Source organism: Camelus bactrianus, chromosome 11, assembly GCF_048773025.1.
Source record: "Camelus bactrianus isolate YW-2024 breed Bactrian camel chromosome 11, ASM4877302v1, whole genome shotgun sequence".
NCBI classification, from domain to species: Eukaryota; Metazoa; Chordata; class Mammalia; order Artiodactyla; family Camelidae; genus Camelus; species Camelus bactrianus.
In genome coordinates, this window is record NC_133549.1 from 12,675,180 (window position 1) to 12,698,911 (window position 23,732).

General features: G+C 37.1%; 1 protein-coding gene across 5 annotated transcripts in view; it reads right to left on the reverse strand.

Moving 5' to 3' along the window:
- ARID4B (AT-rich interaction domain 4B) overlaps positions 1-23,732 on the reverse strand; it is a 128,015-nt gene that overhangs the window by 42,693 nt on the left and 61,590 nt on the right. For all 5 annotated transcript variants that reach the window (XM_074373226.1, XM_074373228.1, XM_074373227.1 and 2 more), the window contains exons 6-11: positions 19,892-19,971; positions 15,217-15,308; positions 7,670-7,808; positions 4,685-4,764; positions 3,074-3,150; positions 1,774-1,928 (exon numbers count right to left, since the gene is read on the reverse strand). In XM_074373226.1, the coding sequence (XP_074229327.1) occupies positions 1,774-1,928; positions 3,074-3,150; positions 4,685-4,764; positions 7,670-7,808; positions 15,217-15,308; positions 19,892-19,971 (623 nt within the window). The remainder of the gene's footprint in view (positions 1-1,773; positions 1,929-3,073; positions 3,151-4,684; positions 4,765-7,669; positions 7,809-15,216; positions 15,309-19,891; positions 19,972-23,732) is intronic.

Consider the following 23,732-nt stretch of genomic DNA (forward strand, 5'->3'; position numbering starts at 1 on the left):
TTGACTTTCATAAATTGCCAAACTTACCTGTTGCAAAAATTTCTAAGCAAAATTTGTACTTAACTTAAAAAAATGTTTAAACTGGAAACCAGATTTGCTTTTACAGAAGCATTTGTGAAACATAAATCTAAGCAACAAAAGTGTGGTAACTAATATGCACTGCTCATCTGTTCCACATTGCACACCATGGCAGACACTGAGCACCAGTAAGGCAGAGCCCCTACCCTCGAGGGACTTACAGATTAGTATAGAGAACAAACAAAATAAATCTATGTGTGTGCGTATGTATGTGCGTGCATGTGTGGTAAAAATCTGTACAAGGAACAGTAGTAGTTCAGACTAGCAAATGGAATGATTAACTTTCCCGAGGTGAGGAAGGTGATGGTTGATGGAGAGTTCCACTTTACAGAGGGGCTGTAAGCAAGGTTTTAAACACTGAACAGGAGCGGGTCAGGCTGACTGGGGGGAAGGGAAGGGCACGGCAGGCAGGGGCACTGTACGTGCAAAGGTGAGCAGAAGCAAGGTGTGTAATTTGATACAGCTACAACACCAAGTTCAAAGTAGGAGGGTGTACTGAGAGAAGTGATAAAAAAAGGGCAGGGGTTGGACTGTAAAGCGAGGTTCTAAAAGTAAAGCTTGACTTCCAGGATGATAAGAACCCCAGTGAAGAAGTTTTAAGCTAGAGAATGATCGCTTATTTTAGCATTTTAAATGGAAAGCAGTGGGGGAAAGACTAAAGCCGGGAAACTTTCACACTACACACTGACATTGTAGATCACTGTATTACAAAACAAACTCTAACACAACCCTGTATCATTAATAGCTGTTTACCATAGTTAAATGGCAGAATTTCATAACTTATCTAAAACATTACATATTGACATTAACTTACCTTAGTTTCCTAAAAACATTAAATACAATTCACTTCATGGTCAAGTATAGTAGCCATCATTATCTGCACCATTCACTCAATAACTTTTATGCAGTCGTTCAACAAACCGTTCAAGAGTACAGTGGTGCAGAGTAACTGCTAGTATCACGGACATCTGTTCTCGGTACTTGGCATTGGTAGACCTAAAGTACCAGCTACAGTAAAATCTAAATTTAGCTCCCTGATCCATATAAACTCAGATGTCTTATATATGACCTAACTGGAGCTATCTACCCATTTGTATTAGATAAAATCATTCAAGATTTTCTGAATCAAAGAGACATTCATCTCTTTTTTTGCTTTTTTAATACTAGATGGAAAATATGTTTTCTACTTCATTAGGTATTTTAATAAAATATGCAGACGTAAATATTTTATGAGGTGACAACTGTCTACATGATGGTAAAAAGCATATGAAAGTAGAGTTTTGCTATATTAGGTGGGTGTTTTCTTAATCATCTGATAAACCAAAAGCATATCAAGATTAAGAAACATTTTTTCTTTTTACTTTTTTAATTAAAGTATAGATGACATACAGTATTATATTAGTTTTAGGTATAGAGCACATTGATTTGACATTTATATTCATTCCAAACTGAAGACTGACATTTTCGAGGTTACTGGGATAACTATACTTAATATTTTTAGTTTCACAAGAGCGTAGTTGTTTTAAGGTAAGTAAGCAAACTACTTGATTATGATGAATACCACAAGTATAACAGTATTATGAAATACTTCTAATACTAAAGATATTTAAGTGATTAATGACTTCATGCCAAGTCCTAACTCACAAAGGAAACCCAACTGCTCTTACCCTTAAAGGCAGGAAGGGCTGCACTCACCTCCTCTTCACTGCTGTTGTCCTCCTTTTCCTTCTCATCGTCTTCCTCCTCCTCCTCCTCCTCCGCCTCACTGCTGGAACTATCTTCCTTCAGTTCAGTCTTCCAGTTTGCAGGAATGGTTCTACTTTTGTGAAATTCAAGAGCCTGGTCAAAGGCTGGAAAGAGGCCATAAACTACATTAACTGGAGAAATTAAGACAACTAATTTGTCTAAAAATATTAACAAGATAAAGAAATAAAAACTACTGCGCTACCACCACCGACATGTATGAAGTGTCTGCTGTGTGCAGGCACCGTGCTAACTGCTTTTCCGTGTAGCAACTCGTTTGATCCTAACAGTCTTAGTCACTTGGCACCTATTTTATAGATGGCAAAACTGCTACCATTTGAAGGTGACAGGGTCAAACAAAAACAAGAGAAAAGGGAAGTTTTCTTCTTTTAAACAAAAATCAAGAATGCCTAGTAAAAAAAAGACTTTGAGATAGGTAAATCTTTCATTGTTTTAGCACACCCCCAAAATGATTATTAAACAGTATTATATACCAGGCACAGAGCCATTGTACTAAACATACAATATGTGAAAATATACTATAAATATATCCTTTACATTCCTAGTTAAACCTGAATTCAAATTATAACAATTAGATTAAATTAAAATTATCTAGACACAGTTATTCTCCCTCTACAACACATGGAAATAAATTCTAAACCATAAATCCTTGATGATCTTTAACCAGTCTGCAGAGCACATTATTTGATTCGATGAATATGGGCAAAGAAAAAACCGCAGCTATTTATAACGCCAAAAATTAAGGAAGAAATGCAATTACAGCATATTCCACAATAAAATGTAACTATTGTTATATTATGACAAATGCCAAGTCAAAATTACTTTGATTCCTGTTTCTACCATCCTTAGGAAATAATATTTTATTTACTAGGCAAAAGCCAGACTACAGTAATAACTGATAATATAATTTTCCCATTTTTAGATTATTACCCAAATATAAGCTAAAAAAAGAAAACCTATAACAAAAGACACGAGTTTACAAAAGTATAAGTCACATAGAACCAAACATAACTTTAATTTTTTTTTTTTTCAATAGAGGGACTGGGGATCGAACCCAGGACCTTGTGCAGGGTAAGCATGTCTCTAACACTGAGCTGTACCCTCCCCTCCCAATGTAACTTTAAAGACTTAACTTAGGAAAAAAATTTTAAGAGCAAAAGAATATTTAATCTTCAAAAAATACTTCATCAGTTTTAAAATTAACTATAATCTGTTCCTGGAGGCCCCTTACCTTGTTTTAATACAGCATCAGGCTTTGGTGCAGTATCACTAGTAATTTCATGGACATCCTTTCTTGGGACAGAAGTACTACATTGTTTTTTAATTTTAAAGGAAAAAAACAACAAAAATACAATAGAGATTAACTGAGAGACAAATTATTCACCACAGAAAGAGAGTGAAAAAATGAGAACACTGACATTTACAATGAAAGTGATTACAAACAGGGTTGTAAGTCCCAAATAAAATGCTAGGCAGAATATTAAAATATGTGATCATCTACAGATGGACCTCACCTTAAGAGAGGCTTTATAAACAATAAGGTATTCTCAAATATCAAAGCATCCTTGGCTAAATGCAGTATTAAAAATTCTTAAATACTAAAAATAATAAATGAAAATGTCTGGATACCAGAATGTTATCAATCCAATAAAAGAATAAGTCAAATAGCAAGAATTTGATTTCATCTTGGAATAATCACAAAATATTACTAAATTTAAGATTAGAAGAAAATGGACTATTTTATAACATAAAATGTTCTTTTAACAATTTTTAAAAAATTGAATCCTAGATTTACCAGCAAACTGCTAACATGTAATTTCAGGGTCTGTCGTAAGTCACATGTATTTTCTATTTTACACTAAATAGTTATCATTCAGCTTTTCTGCATTTGGTTTGTATCAATCGATCCACAAAAGCCTAAAAACTCTTCCAAATACATTTTTCAGCCTGCTTCTTAAAAAAACTTTTACTAAAAATTTCCAAATATATACAAAAGTAGATAGACTAGTACAACTATAACAGTCATTAACTCACAGTCACTGTTCCATTTACACCCCTACCTATCTCCTCCCACCCCAACTGGTTGCTTCTGAAGCAAATCTCAGACATTATATAATTTGATTTATAATAGTTCATTATGGAGCTTTATATTTCAGAGTTCAAACTTTTCCATTTTGTGAAAATGAGTTGCATAGATTGTTTTAAAAAAACAACTTTTCAGAACCTGAAAACCCAAAACAGTAATCTTAAACCATGAAGATCCTTTTCAGGTATAGTCACCCAATTGGGCAAAATATAAAATATTTGTCTTTTCCAGTCACACAATTCTTAAAGGAAAAAAAAACCCATAGAAATTCATAACTCAGTTCTAAAAAAAGTTCTACATGAAAAATTACATTAATACTTAACATACATTTATAGTAACTCATTTTAATCCTCAGACTACTGCAGAAGTTGAATGTTACACAACAGATTATCACTACAACCATTAAGACATAATTAAAATTATTAGAATTCCTACTGAGACTTTTAAAAACAATTAATATATCAACCAAGTATTACATGTGGTAGATACAGTGAATTTTCCTCTACAAATCATCAGCTATTAACAGGCAAATACTGAAAAATTAGACAGCACTGACAGTTTGGTTTAGAAAAGACCAAAATGAGTAAGAAAAGACGTAAGCCTACTACACTTAAAAGATAATATGAAAAACGATCATACTTTGAAACATTCTGGATGATGAAAAGGAAAACCATAGGTCACTGCAAGTAACTAATTTATAATTTACCATCAATTGGAAAAACAGCATATTTTTCATACCAAATGAGTTATACTTACAATTTGCCATCTTTGAAAGAGCGAACAAGAATATTGTCTTTTTTCACAGCAATTTCATCACTACAATCAGGACAAACCACCTTTTAAAAAAATGTGAAACTATTATAACTAAAAGCACATTTATAGATAGTTACATAAGTATTAACTTTTTAAATCCTTTTTTAAAAGTTTCAGCTTAAAATCTGAAAACTAATTTTAGTTTGAGGGTTAACAGTTGTACAAATATGTGGGCACACACAAGTAATTTTAAATTTATATCCTATACCCTTCCAGCTCCCTGGATTACCCACATAGTTCACGACCGTGGCCATGACTAGACTGAGGCTGCGGCCCTCATCCGAGGCAGAGGAAAAGCTGGAATGACAGGGATCCAGGGTGGGAAAGAGGGTCTTAACAAAAGGTCTGCGTCACGACTAAGAGAATGGCAGGGCCCAGAACGGGGTTAGGTATCAGAAGCTTAACCAGAGCAGTCTCTAACTTAAAAAGACAGAAATGACATTTACCTGCTATTTACATGCTAATATATACTTGAACACACACTATAATTTCTTTCTAATATCATCCACTCAAAAAGTAAGCACTTTAAAGTGGGCACCTTCCTGGAGTCTGTATAAGATTTACTATTAACAAAATAAAAGATTTATTTTATTTGAAGTCACCCCAGCTTTTAAAGTAAGGATAAAGCATGCCTTTCCAAAAGTAATACTAATGCAAGACACCTATGAATTTTTATTATTTTAATCCCAAGATAGCTCACTATGTATACCAAGAACAACAGTGTTGTTACATTTTTAAATAAAAATGGGATGAATGAGTACAACAGGTCTGTCTTCAGACAGTCTCATCAGCTCTGAAAAATGACATGACGGTGATACAGGCATGTGACCCCCCACAGGTGTGAGAACAGCTACAAACAGGTAAGTTCTAATTCAGTCTTTAAAAGGTTCACAACTTCCGTAACTGTAATTACACTGCATTAAGCACTGCTTACATGTTGATGGCATTCTGAAATAATTCACTGATGAGAGACACGTATTAGCGCAAGGAAACCTTTCCTGTCATTTCAGTAAAGTCCTAAAGTAAATACTTAGTATTTGTTCATTCATTGATTTAAGTCTCTCTACAAACATTTACCCCTTTGGAGAGCACAGAGGCCAAGACAGTCACTGTTCCTCCCCACAGTACTGAACAAAGAAATGCCCAGGTCTGGAGCTCAGCACAGAGGCCTGAACTCTAAGACATAAACTTGGAAGTAAAGAGTCTAGTATCATGGGTCTAAAATTTGGGTCTAAGCCTGTGAGCCAAATCCGCCCATTTCTTCTTACTCATGGGCTCACCCAGGGCTGTGAAAACCACGCCAGCGGCAGGCAGCTCTGGCCAGCCCCGAGGGCGGTGGGTGAGCAAGCGGGGCCACAGGACTACAGTCTACGTTTCACCTCCATTCACCCTTGTCTGTCATTTTCTTGGTCCCTAAGGCATTTCAGTGTACTATCTCTGCAACCAGTGCTGTAAAGGGGACAGGATTACCCTGAAGAGAATACAGAGCGGTAGATTCTGAACCCTGAATAACAACATTTAAAGCGTGGTCGGAGAGAAACAGTGAAGGAAACTGAAAAGGAGGCTTTGTGAGCCAGGGAAGCTAGATTCTCCCCCTTAAAACGGGGGTAAACACCACTTACTTTTCAGCCCCAATTAGGATTAAATGAGACTAAGTTCTTATGTGAATGAGCCAGCACAGCGCCCGGCCAGCGGAAACGCTCCAAGCACAGCGGCTCTTCACAGCTCCTAGGAGTAGGCAGTTGTTCTCTAACATGAAAATGTTACCAAACACTTGTCAAATTTTACTCAATTTATAAATGCTAATTTCAAAAATAGAAACACAAACATTGTTTATGTGATTATGTCAAGACTGTTCGATTCAGAACACAATTTCACACTCTAGTTGGCAAAAATTATTCATCACTACCCAAAAGATCTCAATTTGGTGGGGAGGATAATACACATAAATAATGCTAAGATTTTTAAAATAATAATGAAACGTGGTTGACTAAGCAGGTTACGGACCTTTCAGTATTGTAAAGCTTTAAATATTTTTCTTATCTTCAAGAAAACTATTTAGAAATGATGATGAGAGAATGTTGATACTGAAAATACTGACTGTGAAAATTTAAATGTTCCTATTGTTTTAGAAAAAGACACACAAAGCTCTTTTAAAACATATTTTCAAAAGAAATTCTTACAAAGAATCTTAGTGCTTTAGGAAAAAAGAAATGATCACATACACCGACACTGAAGTCTTCAGCTTACCATTAACCCAAAGCTTGACGAGGCACTCAACCCTCGTAACAGTCACTCTCCTCATCTCCAAACGAGGATAAAGAAGACACACCTCGTAATCCTTATAAAGATCTAGCACAGTCCTTGCACATAAGAGGCGCCCAACAAATGTCGGATGGATACGTAGATACAGGCAGAGGCAGGAAGGTATCAAAGTATTTACAATTTGCTCTCATTAGTTTTAATTATAATTTTATGAGCTGACATTTACTGGGCACTTAATTTGTGGAAAGCACTTAACTAAGCACTCAGGACAAAGAATACAAAATGTCCACTGAGAAGGATGACAAACAGACATCATCCGTAGACAACAGGAGAAAACAAGATTCTGCTCCTCTTGTGCAGCCATTCGCATGGTAGATTTAGAAGTTTAAAAACTTTGCATTAGGAATTTTTTTCTCTCTTCCCGAAACACAGAGAGCAGTGTAAACACACCTACCCTCTAAAATTATCATGATTTTGCCTTTTTTGGTAGACTTCAAGAGCTCTTTGCGCTCAATTTTTAAAGTAAGCTGTGTAAACTAAATGATGCTACCAGAATCATTTCCTCATTTTGTACCAATGAAAAATACTAATAAGAAGATAAACTGTTTCCTTCATGAACTTAAATAGTTGAAAATTAAACTCTCTCATACTGGAATTACTCACCAATGCAGGAAACCACAGTGCTTTCTTTTTATCCAAACTAACATAATCTACGCATACAACTTTTCCTAGTAGCTCATCAGTCTGTTTCCTATCATCTTCGTCTTCATCACTGGAGGATGAAGAAGACTCTTCCTCTGGTCTAGGGAAAGAAAAAAAAATAATAAGATATTTCTATTCACCTTCACAAAGAATAAGCATAACAAGTTGATAAATATAGGTATCCTGTAAATCTTGCCCCATTTCCTTAAATGTACAGAACAGCTAATTCAAATTTTTAAGTAGTTTTCTAAATTTTTAAAGAATAAATTTTTTAAAAGGTTATCATTAGAGGACAGCATACCATTTTCCTAAAAATCTTTCAGGTTTACTGAGTGTTATTTTAAACAACTGAGAGGAAGATCAGAACAGAATTACTCTGGTCCCCAAATTCTCAAAAAGCTGAAGGCCCTATATTAAACATCCCAGGACTGCACTAAAATATACCAGACCCTCCTCTCAGGTTAAAGGAATTCTGGAGATGGTTAATTTTACACTCCTGGTACAAAGCTAAATTTAAAAGGGGGAAGGCAGGTCCTTAATAACTGGAGGTCAGGGTAGGGAGGGGAGGCCACTTGTAAGAGTCACCAGTGCTGTCTTTAATATCACATATACACAAACTATGTATTCACAAGATGCTCAATATGGTTCTTTTGTATTATGTTAAAAATTCCTTTCAGTCACACTGTCTGCTGGACGTAGTTAATCAGAAAGATGTTAACTGCCAGAAGAAAAAGGAACTAACCAAAACCATCCATCTGATGGATTAGAGAGGAAAGTACAGTAAAAAAGGAAAACTAAAAAGGAAAAAAAACACACAACAAAAATTCTGAATCTGGTTCCAAGAAGGCCCACAATCAAATCAGTGCTAAAGAAAACAGATTCTAACAACTGATTGTACAAAATGCCCAGAATAAGTAAAGATACCAAGACATGTTGAATAAACAGACTGCAACGTATGTACTTTTTATAAAATAAAACAGAATGATGACTAGTATTGATTATCTAAAGAGATGAAAACATTTTTGGGATAGATAGCCGTGACTAAGTTTACTGACAAAAAAATGTAAATTGACAGATTATTTTAAAACTTTAAACATGTATTTGGTTGATTGGGACAGACTCAATATAGTATTTTAAATTTGTCTTTGATGCCTTTCTAAAGGGATGGCATTTATATTGTCATCTATTGTATTTATATATTCCAATGTATGTTTATATAGTCCAACATAAACATAAAGGAAGCAAAAACTACTATAATACTATTGAACATTTTAGAGTGATGGAGGAACACCATTTGATTTCAATGGTCACTCAATTAACTTAAAACTTGTCTCCTGGTAAAAACAAAACCAAAGCTTTAAAGTTTGCCACTGAGTAGAACTACTGTACTTCAAACGGCACTTAAGGCAGTTTAACCCCTACTTAGAAAGTAGCCAATGGTAGTAGGAAAAATCAATGTACCTTCGTTTTAGCAGAGCATGAACCCTTACAAATAGGCACAGAGCTCAGGGTAGCAATTACAGACTTCACAAATCTGATTTCTACTTGACTGGCAGAGCTTCAAGGACAAGGACTTTTATCTCTCCACTTTCTAATGACTGTAGAACACAACCAACCTCAAAACCATCCTTACTGCTTTTTCAAAGGAGTCATAGAAGACTCATTCAGCGAGAGTTTTATGGACACCCTTGATGTCATTATCATTATCAAGACAGAAAGTCGCAATGTCAGAGACAACATTCATCAATCAACTCTGTAAAACGCAGAAAGAGAAGACTGGGCTTTGTATGGCTAACAAAGTTATCTGTGACAGCATAAAGCTTCTAATTTCTTTCATAAGACTTAACAACTGTGAAGCCTTCAGACATGAGAAAATCATATATATGGGGGGAGGGGGAGAGAAGCCTGACTGGCTGCATAAAGCTGCCCCGAAGCCCTCCCCCCTTCTCCCCTCCCCAAGCGGGCCTTTGCTCCCGCAGCGCTGTTTCCTTCTCATGGGTCAGTTCTTCTGCCTCTGCTAGATGAGCCCCACCAGCAGCCTCACTTCTAACAATGTGCCTGTTATTGCCCCACCTGAAAAAGCAAAACATCCCCCGACCTCACTTTCTCCACCAGCCACTACCTCATTTCGTGACTCCTCTTTGCAGAAGAACAGCCTGGGATAAAGCATCTTTATCTCCAAACATGTGGGAGCTCCTTCACCTGCTCTAAGTCTCTGTTCAGACGTCACCTCAATGCACTCACCCCGACCAGCTTATTCAAATTTACAGCCTCCCCCACCTTACTCTTGTCATTTCCATAGCACTTAGAAATCTATCATACTATAAAATTTACTTATTTCTTATGCTTTTTCTTTATTGCCCACCTCCCCTCAAGAGGGAACGTAAGCTCCAACAGCAGAGATTTTACAACGTCTGTTTTGTTCACTAACGCATCCCAAGTCCCTGGACAGTGCCTGGCACAGCGCAGATGCTCAGTAAGGATTTGTGGACTGAATAAATGAACTGAATAGATTTCTTTCTTTCTACTATGGTACTTCTGATTTTTATTTCTCCTGAAATCACAAAATGTATACAATCAGTATAATGTATACAAGCAGTAACCATACAAGGCTCTTTTGACTTTTCCTTTTAGAAGAGTTTAGCCATGAAATTGTTTACATGAGACAAGTTCTCAAAAAACTGATACACTAAAATAAACGAGCATCAAGCATATTTTAAGGGAGCAAAGGCGGAACAAGCAGAGAACCCATTTGGTTTTTACTCCCCTCTGACACTGCTTCTTTGGTATCGAGGTACGTGGTTACAGAGCCACAGCCAAGTGAAGCCCTGGCTCTGAAATGCCATCTGACGGCGACACCGGCAACAAGGCCAGTTCATGTGGGAATGTTCACCACAGCAAACTGACAGCTCATCACCTAAAGCTGATCACACACCACTATTAACTGTCAATTAACTGTAAATCAAATAAGAACTTCAGACATGTCCCACAGAATACCAAATGATGAGGTGAAGCCAGCCACCTGAGCTGGGAACTTCAAGGCTCAATCTCTGACACACACTTCTGACTTCAATGTTCCTTATGCTTTCAAACAACTGATTAACTCAGCTTCAAATTTTGTACAGTAAATTGACAATCTGTATTAATATCAGAACGGCTGTCAACATGTAGCTTCTTAGAGCTTAAAACATACAGAACATATGAACGGGTGTAAGCTTACCGATAAATGGGTTTGGATTTCTTCCCAATATCTATTAAGAAGGAAACTAGAACCAAATTCTCACATCAAAATAAAGCAGCTAATAATAAAAAGAACTAGAATTAGACAGTGGTGCTGGCTGCAAAATTTTGTGAATATACTAAAAACACTGAATACTATATACCTTAAAGGGGTAATTTTATATGTGATTTAATACTCAATAAAAAAGAGTTTTAAAGATCTGCAGACCTGTAAATACCAGGTACAAATCACTAGTTTATTGGGTCAGCCTTAGCTCTAACACCAGGCAGAAGCCGTGCTCACAAATAATCCCTAAGAGAAGTCACTGCGAGCCTCATCACGCTTCCGCCTGTGTCTGAAGGGGGAGTAACAGCAAGGAGACCGCTCTCCTACTTTAGCAGTGTCAGGTTACTGCCAAAAGCTTTTGGCGGGGAGGGAGGGGGACACAAGTATTTCTCTACTTTGAGGCATTCGTTCTATTCTTTAGGCAGAATCAAGCAGTTATAAAGGCAAAATTCAATCACGCTACACGTTGATCAAAAGGATCAATAACTTGATTTAAAAATAGTAACCAAGAGGATGGTAATCTTTAAAAATGAAAGTATTTGAATCTATTAGGATTAATTAATTAAAAGCAGAATATAAGTAAAACAAGGGAAGGTGTCAAAAACAATCAACTTTGGAATAGCTGGAGGCAAACTGACTGATATGTGGATTAACAGTTGTCAAAAGAAAACAAAGGTAGTGATATGCCGTTTGGACAATGGAGGCCAGAGAATTTCGGGAAGAGATACCTAATTTATTTTTGTACAAATTTTACGTGGCAATCAGAGAACCATAATGAAGACTTTTTTGAGCTGAGTAATGGAAGAGGAAACGAGGTCAGATAAATGACCTTAAGATCCAGGTTCCAGACTCTGTTGTAGAAAATCACTCTCAAGATAGGGGAGAAGGAATGCTGAGGAAACGCAATTAAGGAGACAGGCATCGCAAACTGCGGTGCTTTACACACCAAGGCTTAAGCACTAAGCAAGAATGTGACGATGCCTCCAGGCAGCGAGAATGACGCAGCGCTGAGGTGAAGGAAGAGCGAGCCAGACTACAGACGAGTGCCTGCATGCCCTACACTGCTAATTCTCCACCTCTCGTCTGCCTTCATACCCTGCACACGTACGGCATGATTCCAACAGCAAACCTTCACACACAGAGATTCTCAACAGGAGAATCTAACTTAGAATGTTTGCTAGAGTCTTTAGAAAGCAAAGATCAACTTTCTCAGTGACAACTGCATGTGTTATTCTCATACTCAAGAAAATAAGACCTCAGCTAAGAGACATAACAGACATTTTAACTGATCATAATTTTTGGTCATTTTTGTAGATCAATCTATGTGCTATTCTATAAACTACCTTATTTTTAATTTATTTTTTTACTTCTGGATGATATTTATAGAAAGGGAAAATATGTCTAAATATTATATGCAATGTTTTCAAATTTTTAAAAATATTGATATAAAAACTTTTCCCTGCAATACACATATAATATAAACAAAAGAATATTGTTTTTAAAATTCATATAACATAGCCAGAAACAGTCCTGCCTGTCACACATACACACCAGTAAGCAGAATTTACACTCACATACAAACACATTCTTATATATAAATGAAATCATGTTACACACTGGTATTTCATGGAAGTTTTTTCATTCAATACATGATGATGATACCCAGTACTTACAGAGTGACTACTACATAAACCCTTTAAATATATAAACTCATTTAATCTATGCAACAACTCCAAGAGACAGGTAATATTATTATCTTAATTTTACATATGAGACTGAGGCATGAAAAGTCCAAGGTCACACAGCAAAGAAATGGGAGAGGCAAGATTCAAACCCACGCCGTCTTGCTCCACAGTTCACACTTAACTACGCCACACCACTACTCTCAAGGGCTCGAGAAGTGGGAAATCTCGGCTAATGAGATAACTTTACATTAAATACACCCCAACTCACTGTGCTGACAACATCAATCATAGTTAAGAGTTGACTATAAAGCCATGGGGAAGGTGCTAATGATCAATGGTGGACAAAATTTTAATTCACAGTTGAAGTCATTGATTTTCAAAGAGATATCAAAAGATTTAACTTGTAAGTGGTACAGGGAATATTTTATGACAATACAACAGCCCTCTGAAAAAACTGAAAACAATATTAGATAACAGTAACATCTAACGATCACAACAGGACTCTTTCATACTAATAATGCCATTGTGCATTTTTCATTTATTTTTCTTTCTGGCTATAACACTCAATTTTTTTTTAAGAATGCTTGATTTTTAAATGTAATATGAAGAAGAGTAAATAATAGTTATAAACGGAGTATCCTAAAAATAATCAAGACACTGGCAAGCTACATCACAAAATAAATTATTCACCTAGTAACTGAGAAAAAAATTTTCTAAAAGATTCAGAGAGTTAAGGGAGAAAAAAATGCATGGTCCAAGTCACTTGTGGGAAAGTAAGTAATATTAAATTTTTTTTCAATGCAAAGATTAGTCTTTTAATTTCCTCCCTCAAATGAATCATTATTAATTTACTGTTAAAACTATCCTGGCAAGTAACTGTTGTACTTTTATCTAAACAACAACAAAAAATCAGTCAACTGAATGAGAAAAGGCCTACAGAACACGGTGAGTTCAAGACCTAGTCCTTTCCTTCCTCTGTTCCTTGGATTAGTTACTCCAAGGCCAATTTCCCCAATTTTTAATAGGGATTAAAAAAGAACACCCACCTTCATGAGTTTGCTGTAAGGCTGAACTAAACACCACGAGAGACAGGCTTACCCAATTTCCATCTCCAAAGCTCAGCCACTGCTACATTTAATGCCTGATTGCATACTGTGAATGGAAGCATTCACTTACAATAAAGGTTTCAGTAATTCAACTCAGTATTCCTAACAGCTGTTCTGACAATATTTGGCGTAGGCACATTAAATTTTAAAAAAATTTATCCGAGTAAAATACTCAAAATTGTTTTTAAAATAACCTCCAACAGAACAGATTAGAAACTACAGTCTCCTGCCCATCCTTCCCAATTTTCTCCTGCTCCACTGAGACATCTGCTGTTAACTCTTCCGGCTGTGTCTCTGACAGTTAGCACCTTGTCTCTGAGTAATATTCTTATACTGCTACTTCTTTATTCATGCATTTTTAAACATTATTCTATTAACTCCCCATTTTGTTGTAAGGACTTGACTTTAATATTTAAGCAACCTCTCTACCCTCCATCCTACTAACACGGTTATTCTTTCTTATATAGTTTTTGAGGAGTTACTAACTGCGCCTTTGCTGTTTTTCTCCGTTTGTTATCATTATATCATATCCCCCGCCTTGGGGGGGGTATGATACAAAGTCCTTTTTAATAGAAACGTCCCCTCCTTCATTCTGCATCCTGCTGTCTACGAGCACCTAGTGTTTCTGTGGAGAAGTCTGATGCCATTCCACCTTTCAGACCTTTGCAATAAATTATTTTTCTTTCTGGAACTGTTTGAAGATTGTTGCTTTATCTCTAATGACCTGAAATTTCATGACACTTTGATTCTATGATCCTTTTTAATTTAAAGCCTTTTGGAGTCTTGGCACACTTCATTGAAAGTAATTTGTTAAATATGTAGAATATGTGTCACAACTGTAAGAAGACATAAAAATAAGACAGTCCCTGCTATCAGAAAGATCAAAATTATTAGGAAGAGAAAACAAACACTACAATGATAATAATAGGTGAAATATTGTCTGTGACAATACGTAAATGCAAAGAATTCAGAGGGTTCAGAAGAGAGAAAAACATGTCTGTTTTCAAGGAAAGAGGAAAGAGTGGGGAGACACAAAATGGTTCACATAAAGGCCAGAGCATTCCTGGCTGAGACATGAGTAAGTGAGACACTAGCATGGAAGGGTGGCATTTAGGGACAGAAAAAAACCCAGCATGGTTAAAAAGCATGATATCAGGAAAACAAAGGATGTTATCATTCAGGAAATACTGACTAATCCCATTTTGACAACGGCATCAGGATGTATTTAAGGAGAAATGGGAGGTGGATAAATACAGCTGTTGAGGTTGGCTGAGCACGGAGAACCTCAAGCACCCATGCCAAGGAGTCTGAAATTACTCTTAGATTCGGTTAGCATTTTGCAAATTACAATTTAAAATTCACAACTATTAAAACAATACTAGAAGGAGAAATGAATTCAGGTTCAACTAACAGTTATGAAAATGGACTTACATATGATTAGATCTTCTTCCTCTATTTGTTTTCTTTCCTATGACTGGAGTGCCAAAATGTTCAGGGTTGGTGAGTGGGAGCTGGTCTAATGTCTGTGGGTAGGAACATAAACCCATCAAAAGTTATTACGTTGCAAGTTCTTTGTTTTTTTCTTTTTAAACCAAATCAATTTAAGAATATGCTCAGATTTTGAGATTAAAAACTTCCCCCGAGGAAGACAAAAATACAACTTTCCTAAAGATAGAAAACTCTTGTTTCAAAGATATTAGGATAAAGATAAATGAGCCCATTACCAGAAAAGAAAAAAAGTGAAAAGAAATTTAGTTGTTCTCTCTAGATAATTTCATTATCTATTTGAAGGCTTGGCAGACTTCAAAGAATGATTAAAATACAAAACAAAACAAATACGGCTCAGTGGAAACATCTGAAAGATAAGGAACTTATAGGTAAGTACCTAACTCCTAGACTGGGGCTTTCTTTGCATGTATGGAATCATAATCCATAAAACAGAAATCTCAGTAACAGAAGATTATCAGGATGAGCAACAACTGCTTGAAAAAAGGCTTCAGATAGACTAGATTAGTACTTTGCAAACATTTTCTGCAATAAACCTTTTTAAAGAAAATGTAGATATTAGTTTTTCTACATTTAATATTTAATTTTCCCTTCCTTTTTAATCTGAAGCATCCAATATTGTGCTTGACAGGAAAATAAGTCAACAAATAAACATTTCTTCCTTGTTATCAACTGACAGTTCATGTCAACCCTTTTGTCCCTCACCCCATTCAAAAATAATGACTTCCAGGGAAGGAATTAGTTGTTAGTTAAAAGCAGAGTAAAGGAGAGGGATTTTGGAATGCCTTTGTTTCTCCATATCGGAGAATTCTTGGATTTTTCTTGCCATTATTTCCTGAAAAGGCTTATACATCTAAAAAGTTAATATCAACCTGAAGATGCTATCCCAACTAACTTAACTCTCTGAATATCAATTTTGATAATATTCTTACTTTTTCTGCATCCTAAAGACTTTGCATAGTTGCTATTCCTTTAATCCCTCCAAGAGCACCTTTGCTATTACAGATATTTTTATGAACATAAGGGGAACTAAAGATCCCAGGAAACTGTCAGAATGGAAGCAAGGGTGAGGAACTACTCAGGATAAAGGCTTTTCAAAGTTATAAACACGAAGGTTATATGAAAGGGTGTCCATCAACTTCGATGTAAAGATCAGACATCTAAATATAAACTAATGTTAATACTAAAAGAAAATTAACTTTTGTTTTTAAAATTGAGATAATTTTTTGAAACGATGAATTAAATAAAACATGAAAGAGGGAAGTATATTAATAACCTATTTTGCATATTTTCTTAAAATATACATACATATATTTAAGGCACATAGATATATATAGACACATAAATATATATATACCCAACAACAAAGAATAAAGCATAGGGAAAAGGTACTAGACATAAAGCATTAAATAAAAACTGATTTCTTGAAATGACAAAAACCATAACTTTTATAGAGCTAAAATACCTAATCTTTCGAATTTAGTTTGTAAGTCAGACATTTTAAAATATTTTTAAAAATTTAAAACTATTTGGAGGCAAAGTTGGCCCAAACACAGTAATACGCCAGACAAAATTCTTCAAAAGTCACTTGTCAGTAACTCCTAATTATGCTTCTTAAGGGCAAAAATTTCAAAGTACTATATTTGGTAAACAGGCAAAATAAGTTAATTTGGCTTCACTTTCCATCAAGTTAACAAAAGAATTAAATGTCCCTTCCTATTCCCCTAAAATTAAAGTTGCTCTCTTGAAAGGAGAGGTTCCATCAAGTACTGTGACTTCTGTTTTAAGCATCAGCTGGTCATTTCACTTGTTAAAAGAAAAATACCCAGGATTTCTGAAGAGTTATCTAGAAACCCCACACAGGAATTCTCAAATAAACCATCATCTCTTCCTAGTATGTACTAAAGAATCAGAACAATCTACCCCTGGCCTCAGTCCATGTCCTGGAAAGCAAGTGACAGAAAAGACTAGGGGAAGCATAGAATTTGTCTTGTCTTTTACCTGAAGGAAAAAACCAAAGACTCCTGCCTATGTTAAAAGCTCAAAGAAAATTCTGCAGGCCTTGGGGAAACACACCTACAGCCTTGTTACCTACAATGCACTGAGGAGATGTGGACCAGGATTTTATCTAAACTCTCTGGAGTTTTCAACTGCATGGAGTAAATGCAAAGAGAGAATACCAGCTGGTAAAACGGCTTTTGGAAAACACTCAGATTGTGAATGCTCTGTAGACACACCAAAACACTCTAACAGCTGTCAGGAAGTTGGCACCATCCTCACTAAGCTGGTTACAGCTAGAACCAGTGATTTTGATGCTGGATTCAAACTGAATGAAGTTCTTATTGTGATCTCTTATCACGAAAATATTGAATTTAAGTCTCTGGTTAGGTATGTAGCTTATTAATGGGATTAGTGGCCCAAAATACTGCCAGTATAATGTGGCTTTTCTTTCGAAGGCCAAACTTATAAATAATAATAACAATGCTCTGTGCAAACTTCCAAAAAACTAAAACTGTCTTTTGAAGATATAAAAAATATCAAATAAAGGAAAGAATGCACAGGTGGTAGGTTAAATACACTCCTGGTCATGTCTTCATAGAGCTTAATACCCTTAGAATTTTTGATTGATTAATGCTTTTTCTCCTCCAAAAGACAGTAAGTTACCCAAGGATAAATTCCATGTCTACTTAGCTTACCCCTGTGACCCCAGTACCTAGCACAGCACCTTGCCCACGGCAACAGGGAAAGGAATAATACACTAGTATTCCAATGTCCCTCTAGTAAAACATTGTTTAACATGTACAGACACGCACAGTGAAACAGATCCTTCTTAAGGTTAAGAAGGGTACACATGTCTTCACTTATGTGAAAAATCAAGTCTTCAAAGCCCCCATGTTTGTTAACCAACTATAGTTAATACATATGTTCTAACAAAGGGAAATGAAATTAGTTCAAGAATTACATAAACTCAGAAAGAGTTCTATTACTTCACCAGTGTAAGAAGCCAAGTCCACTGCACTTGCCCCAAAGCTACACGTATTAGCTATATTTAAACCTTCACAATTCACCAAATGTACTGAAGGCTTCTGTGCAGAAAACACTGCTGGAAAAAGGGTAGCCTATCAAGATGACAGAAACATGACTATTTCCCCAAAACAGCTTACAATTTTATAGAGAAAATGATAAAACTAACCAAAAAGACCATAAAACAAAAATAAGAGAAGTGCAAAAGGATTACAGGATAAAGAGAGCCAGCCTGCTCAGAGAGCTCCTGAAAGACACCCTGAAGGAGGAAGCACTCAGTGGCCTGAGAGGAGCAGGGCTCAGCAGAAACCAGGAGAGTATGAGCCATAACCTCGAAATACCAAATAGTCTTACGAGGCCGAGGTACAGGTAAATGGTAGAATATGAGACGGAAAAGATAAGCTGGAATCATAACACAGAGAATACCTTAACTTGAAATGGGAATTCGGTCATGTAAGAGAAGGGAAAGTAACAACAAAGAAAAACATTAAAAATAAAGTCTAATAATTTAAAAAGCAGTATTAAAACATCCCCACAGAAACACTGTTCTAAACAGTTACTAGAAAAAAGAAATCCTGGTTTGGCCACACTGTGCATTAATTAACATTTAGAGACTGGACCAGATAAGACTATTTGTAACAATATGTCCGTTTTAAAAGTTCTGAGTTGCAAGTTACTAATCTAGAAAACTTTGTGAACCCTCCATTCTTAGGAACTTAATGACACCTTTCAATTTCAGAGCATGGTTTTGATGATAAAAAGTGCTGGCTTGAGAACCAGTTCTGACCATCGATATCATCATCTCTAAGTTGAACATTACAATCGCAATGACCCTCATGACGCTGTAAATGTGAAGGTGTGTGGAAAGCACTGAGCAGAGTCCCTGGCAAATAGAAGCACTTCATTTATTCATTCAACTAACATTTATTCAGTTCCTACTCTGTGCCAGGCACTGTTCTAGGAACTGGGAACAAAGTGGTGAAGAAAACATACAAAATCTCTGCTCTTTTGACACATTCTGGTAAGGAAGGCAGACAATAAACAATTAAGCACATATACATATTTTGGTGGCAAAGAATGGTATGTGCTATAAAGAAAACTAAATCACCCTGAAGGGATTATGAGGAATGGAAGGAACTAGCGTGGAAAGGGCGGTCGGCAAGCCATCTCCGAGGAGAGGCTATAAGCAGCAGTAGCAGGTAGGGCCTGTTTACAGCATCTTCATTGCCTTTACTGATGGCGGGGCTGGCGTGGATCACATATCAGACACCTCTTTTCTACAGTTATTTACAAACTAACGGAATCTATGTAAAAGCTGCCTAAAAATAATCATTAAACAGCCCCACAGTACTTTCTTCATGGGCAAACGCTAAAATACTTCTAGACAAAAAGAATACTGAGCTTGGCACTCAAACGCTATGCCTGAAACAGGTGTCATGGATGACACTATGGTGGTTTGGTGTATCAACGAGTTTTCCTGATTAACAAGCCAGCGGCTCCGGCTGGGAAAGGAAACCTTGCTGCCCGGATTCCGGGCACCCGGGCTGGCGGCGGGCGCTGCGGGCGAGCCCCTTACCTCGCTCTCGGCGAAGTGCCTCTCCCCCTTGAGGCACAGCGAGGACCGCCGCAGCGTCTTCTCGTCCCCGTCGTCAAACACTGCGGGAGGGAGGCAGAAACGAAACCACTGAGCGGCTTTCAAGGTTAACAAGACGACACGAACTACCGTCTAATTTTCTCAGCGCAAACAGAGCTGTTGTCTAAAAAGCCTGCTTCTGAAATCTGGTCCGCACTTTGTTTTCTAACGAACAACTTCCCACATGGAGTAGTTTTTCCAGTCTCTAGCGGAACAGAAGTAACTGACATTGAAAAGAAAACCTGAAATTAAAACATCGTCCCTGGAACAGAAAACACCAAATAAAAATGAGAAGTTGGCATTTTCAGAGGAAACTTTTTAAATGCTAATTAATCCTTCTCAGTATGGTAAAGAAAAGGCAAGTTTTCCTGCTGGTAAATACTGACAGACTTACCTCGGAAACAGAAAATAAGAGTACCAATTTACATATTCAGACTACCCTTAAAAGATGACTCCGTTTTTATTATTTAAAGCAATGTTTCTCAGCTTCAGCCCCAACACTGTGGACCAGATAACTGTCATGGGGGCCTGTGCCCTGCAGGACATTTAACAGCATCCCTGGCCCCCAGCTCTAGATGCCAGTGGTACCCCCTTCCCAGCTGTGATAACCAAAACTGTCTCCAGATACTGCCCAATGTTCCCTGGGGGCTCATGTGCCCCAGTTGAAAACTTACTTAAAGTACTAAAATGTCCCAGTAAACATTTATATATAAATAGAATATACATATTTTTATGACATAATTTTAGCATATACTACGTTCCTTACAAATCATGGAAAGGGAGTACCTCTATTTTAAATAAAGTCACCAGGCCTTGATTTTAGAAATAGTAGTTTTTGCCAAAAAAAAAAAAAAACCACAAAAAAAATACACTAGGTTCTCATGTTATATGTGATTTTACATTATGTGAGACTGGGAAAATACCTTTTACTACATCTTTTTACTGTTGTAACTAAAATATTCTATGGTAAAAGTGCCACATTCATGAGACAACCACATTTAATTATCAACAAAACTCACTACGTAGAATTGCTCACAGTCTATAACCTACACAGATTCAAGTATTTCCTTATGTATCAAAATCAAATTTTCCCTCTCTTCACCAGGTTTTCTTCTCACCCCACAAAAATATACGCAAAACACATTTATACTATTTCAAAGTTCCACCAAATTTTGACATCAACCAAAGACATTTTACTAGATGTTGATATACTCATCTCTGAGGTCGTTAAAGAGCAAGAATTACTGCCATTCAATAAGTAATACTGGGATAATTACTCATATCTCTGCTATCAAAAAATACTATTTGATGATACTTCAGAATGTTCAAAAATTGTAGGTGAAGTAAAAAGCTTGTAAAACAAAAATAAAACTATAAATTGAAGAATACATTGGATAATAAATGTATACCAATGGAAGGAAGAACTTAAAAAACAAGAATCAAAAGTAAAACTACAAAGGACTGAAGACACTACTATATATAAAACAGATAAACAGCAATGTCCTACAGTACGGCACAGGGAACTATACTCAATACCCTGTAATAGCTTCTAATGAAAAAGAACCTGAATAGGAATATATCTATATTCCTGAATCACTATGCTGTACACCAGAAACTAACACAACGCTGCAAACTGACTGTACTTCAATTTTAAAAATGTTTTAATTACAAAGGAAAAGGTGACCATAGGAAAACTGACGGCAGAGAGAGGAGTAAAGCACAGACACCTGCAGCTGAAGTGGCCACGGTTAATAGTCCCTTTATATATATACATATATAAACTCACACCCTGAAAATAAGAAAAAGACAATCAGTCCAAGAGGAAAAGAAAAAGCCTGGGAAGACACTATTAGCTGGTAATTCAAAAGAGAAAAAGAAACAGGGGATTAATGGATTCAAATGGTGGAGCAGAAGGATCCTGAACTTACCTCCTGTCATGAACACAATAAAATTACAACTAACTGCTAAACAATCATCAATAAAAAAGAGGGGAACCTACCAAAAAACATCTTCTACATCAAAAGACATAAAGACGTAACCACAACAAAACAGTAGGAGGGGCGCACTCACGACATCGTCAAATCCCACACACACTGGGGCGGGTTGGGGGGGTGCAACTCACAAACTGGAGAATAATTATGCGGTACAAGTTCTCCCACAGGATTGAGAGCTTCGAGGCCCACATCAGGCTCCCCAGTTCAAGGTTCATCACTAGCACAAGGAGCCTCCAGAGCATGTGGCTTTTAAGGCCAGGGGGGTCTGAATGGCAGGAGCCCCACAGGACTGGGGGAGGAGAGACTTTATCCTTACAGGATGCGCGCACAATCTCACCTGCACTGGGACCAAGGACAAAAGCAGTAACTTCACAGGAACTTGGGCCAGACCTACCTGCTGGTCTAGGAGGGTCTCATGGGGAGGTGGGAAGCAGCTATGGCTCACCCTGGGGAAATAAAAGCTGTGGTGGACATAACAGGGAGTGTTCATCTGCCTGCTAACTCTCCTGGAGGCTGACATCTTGCTTGGGTGGTTAGCACCAAGACCAGGCCCCACCCAACAGCCTGCAGGTTCCTCAGGCCAAACAACTAACCGGGCGGGAACACAGCCCCACCCATTAGCAGAAGAGCTGCCTAAAGACCTCCCGAGCTTACAGTCAGTTGCCTCTCAACACATCCCTAGACAAGGTCCTGCCCACAAGAGAGCCAGGACCCAGTTCCACCCACCAGTGGGCAGGCACCAGTCCCTCCTGCTAGGAAACCTGCACAAGCCTCTAGTCCAACCTCCACCCACCAGGGTGCAGACACCAGAAGTAAGAAAATAACAATTCCACAGCCTGCGGAAGAAGTCCACAAACCCAGGCCAAACTCTCCCCTGGGACCTGCTGGTCCCTGGCCCTTGGGTGACCAGTGGGGAGTGCACTGCTGGGACACACAGATGTCTCCTACAGAGGGCCACATCTCCAAGGCTGAGAAACATAACTGACCCACACACACATAAAAATACAAATAGAAACTTACACAAAATGAGGCAGCAGAGGACTATGTTCCAGACAAAGGCACAAGATAAGAACCCAGAAGAAGTAAGTGATGAGGAGACAGGCAATCTACCTGAGTTCAGTTATGATTCTAAGGTTGATCAAAGATCTTGGGAAGAGAATGGATAAACAGAGCGAGAAATTTGAAGTTTTAAGCAGAGTTAGAAAATATAAAGAACAACCAGAGCTGAAGAATCTAATAACTAAAATGAGTAACACACTAGGAGAAACCAAAGATACACTAAATGAGGCAGAAGAACAGATCAGTGATCTAGAAGGCAGCAGTGGTAATCACTACCACAGAACAGAACAAAGGAAAAAGAACAAAAAGAAAAGAGGATAGTGTAAGAGACCTCGGGACAACATGAAGTGCATTAATATTCGCATTACAGAGGCCCCAGAGGTAGAATAGAGCTGGGAAGGACTTGAGAAAATATCTGAAGAGATAACAGCTGAAAACATCCCTAACTTAAGAAAGGAAATAGTCACTCAAGTTGAGGAAATGCAGAGTCCCAGATAGAATTAACCCTAAGAAGAATACACCTAGACATATTTATAATTAAATGACAAAAATTAAAGATAAAGACAGAATATTAAAAGCAACAAGGGAAAAGTAACAAATAACACAGAGTGGAACTCCCATAAGATTAGTCTTCAGCAGAAACTCTGCAAGCAACAAGGGAATGGCACGATATATTTAAAGTGATGAAAGGGAAAAACCTATAACCAAGAATACTCTTTTCAGCAGAGCTC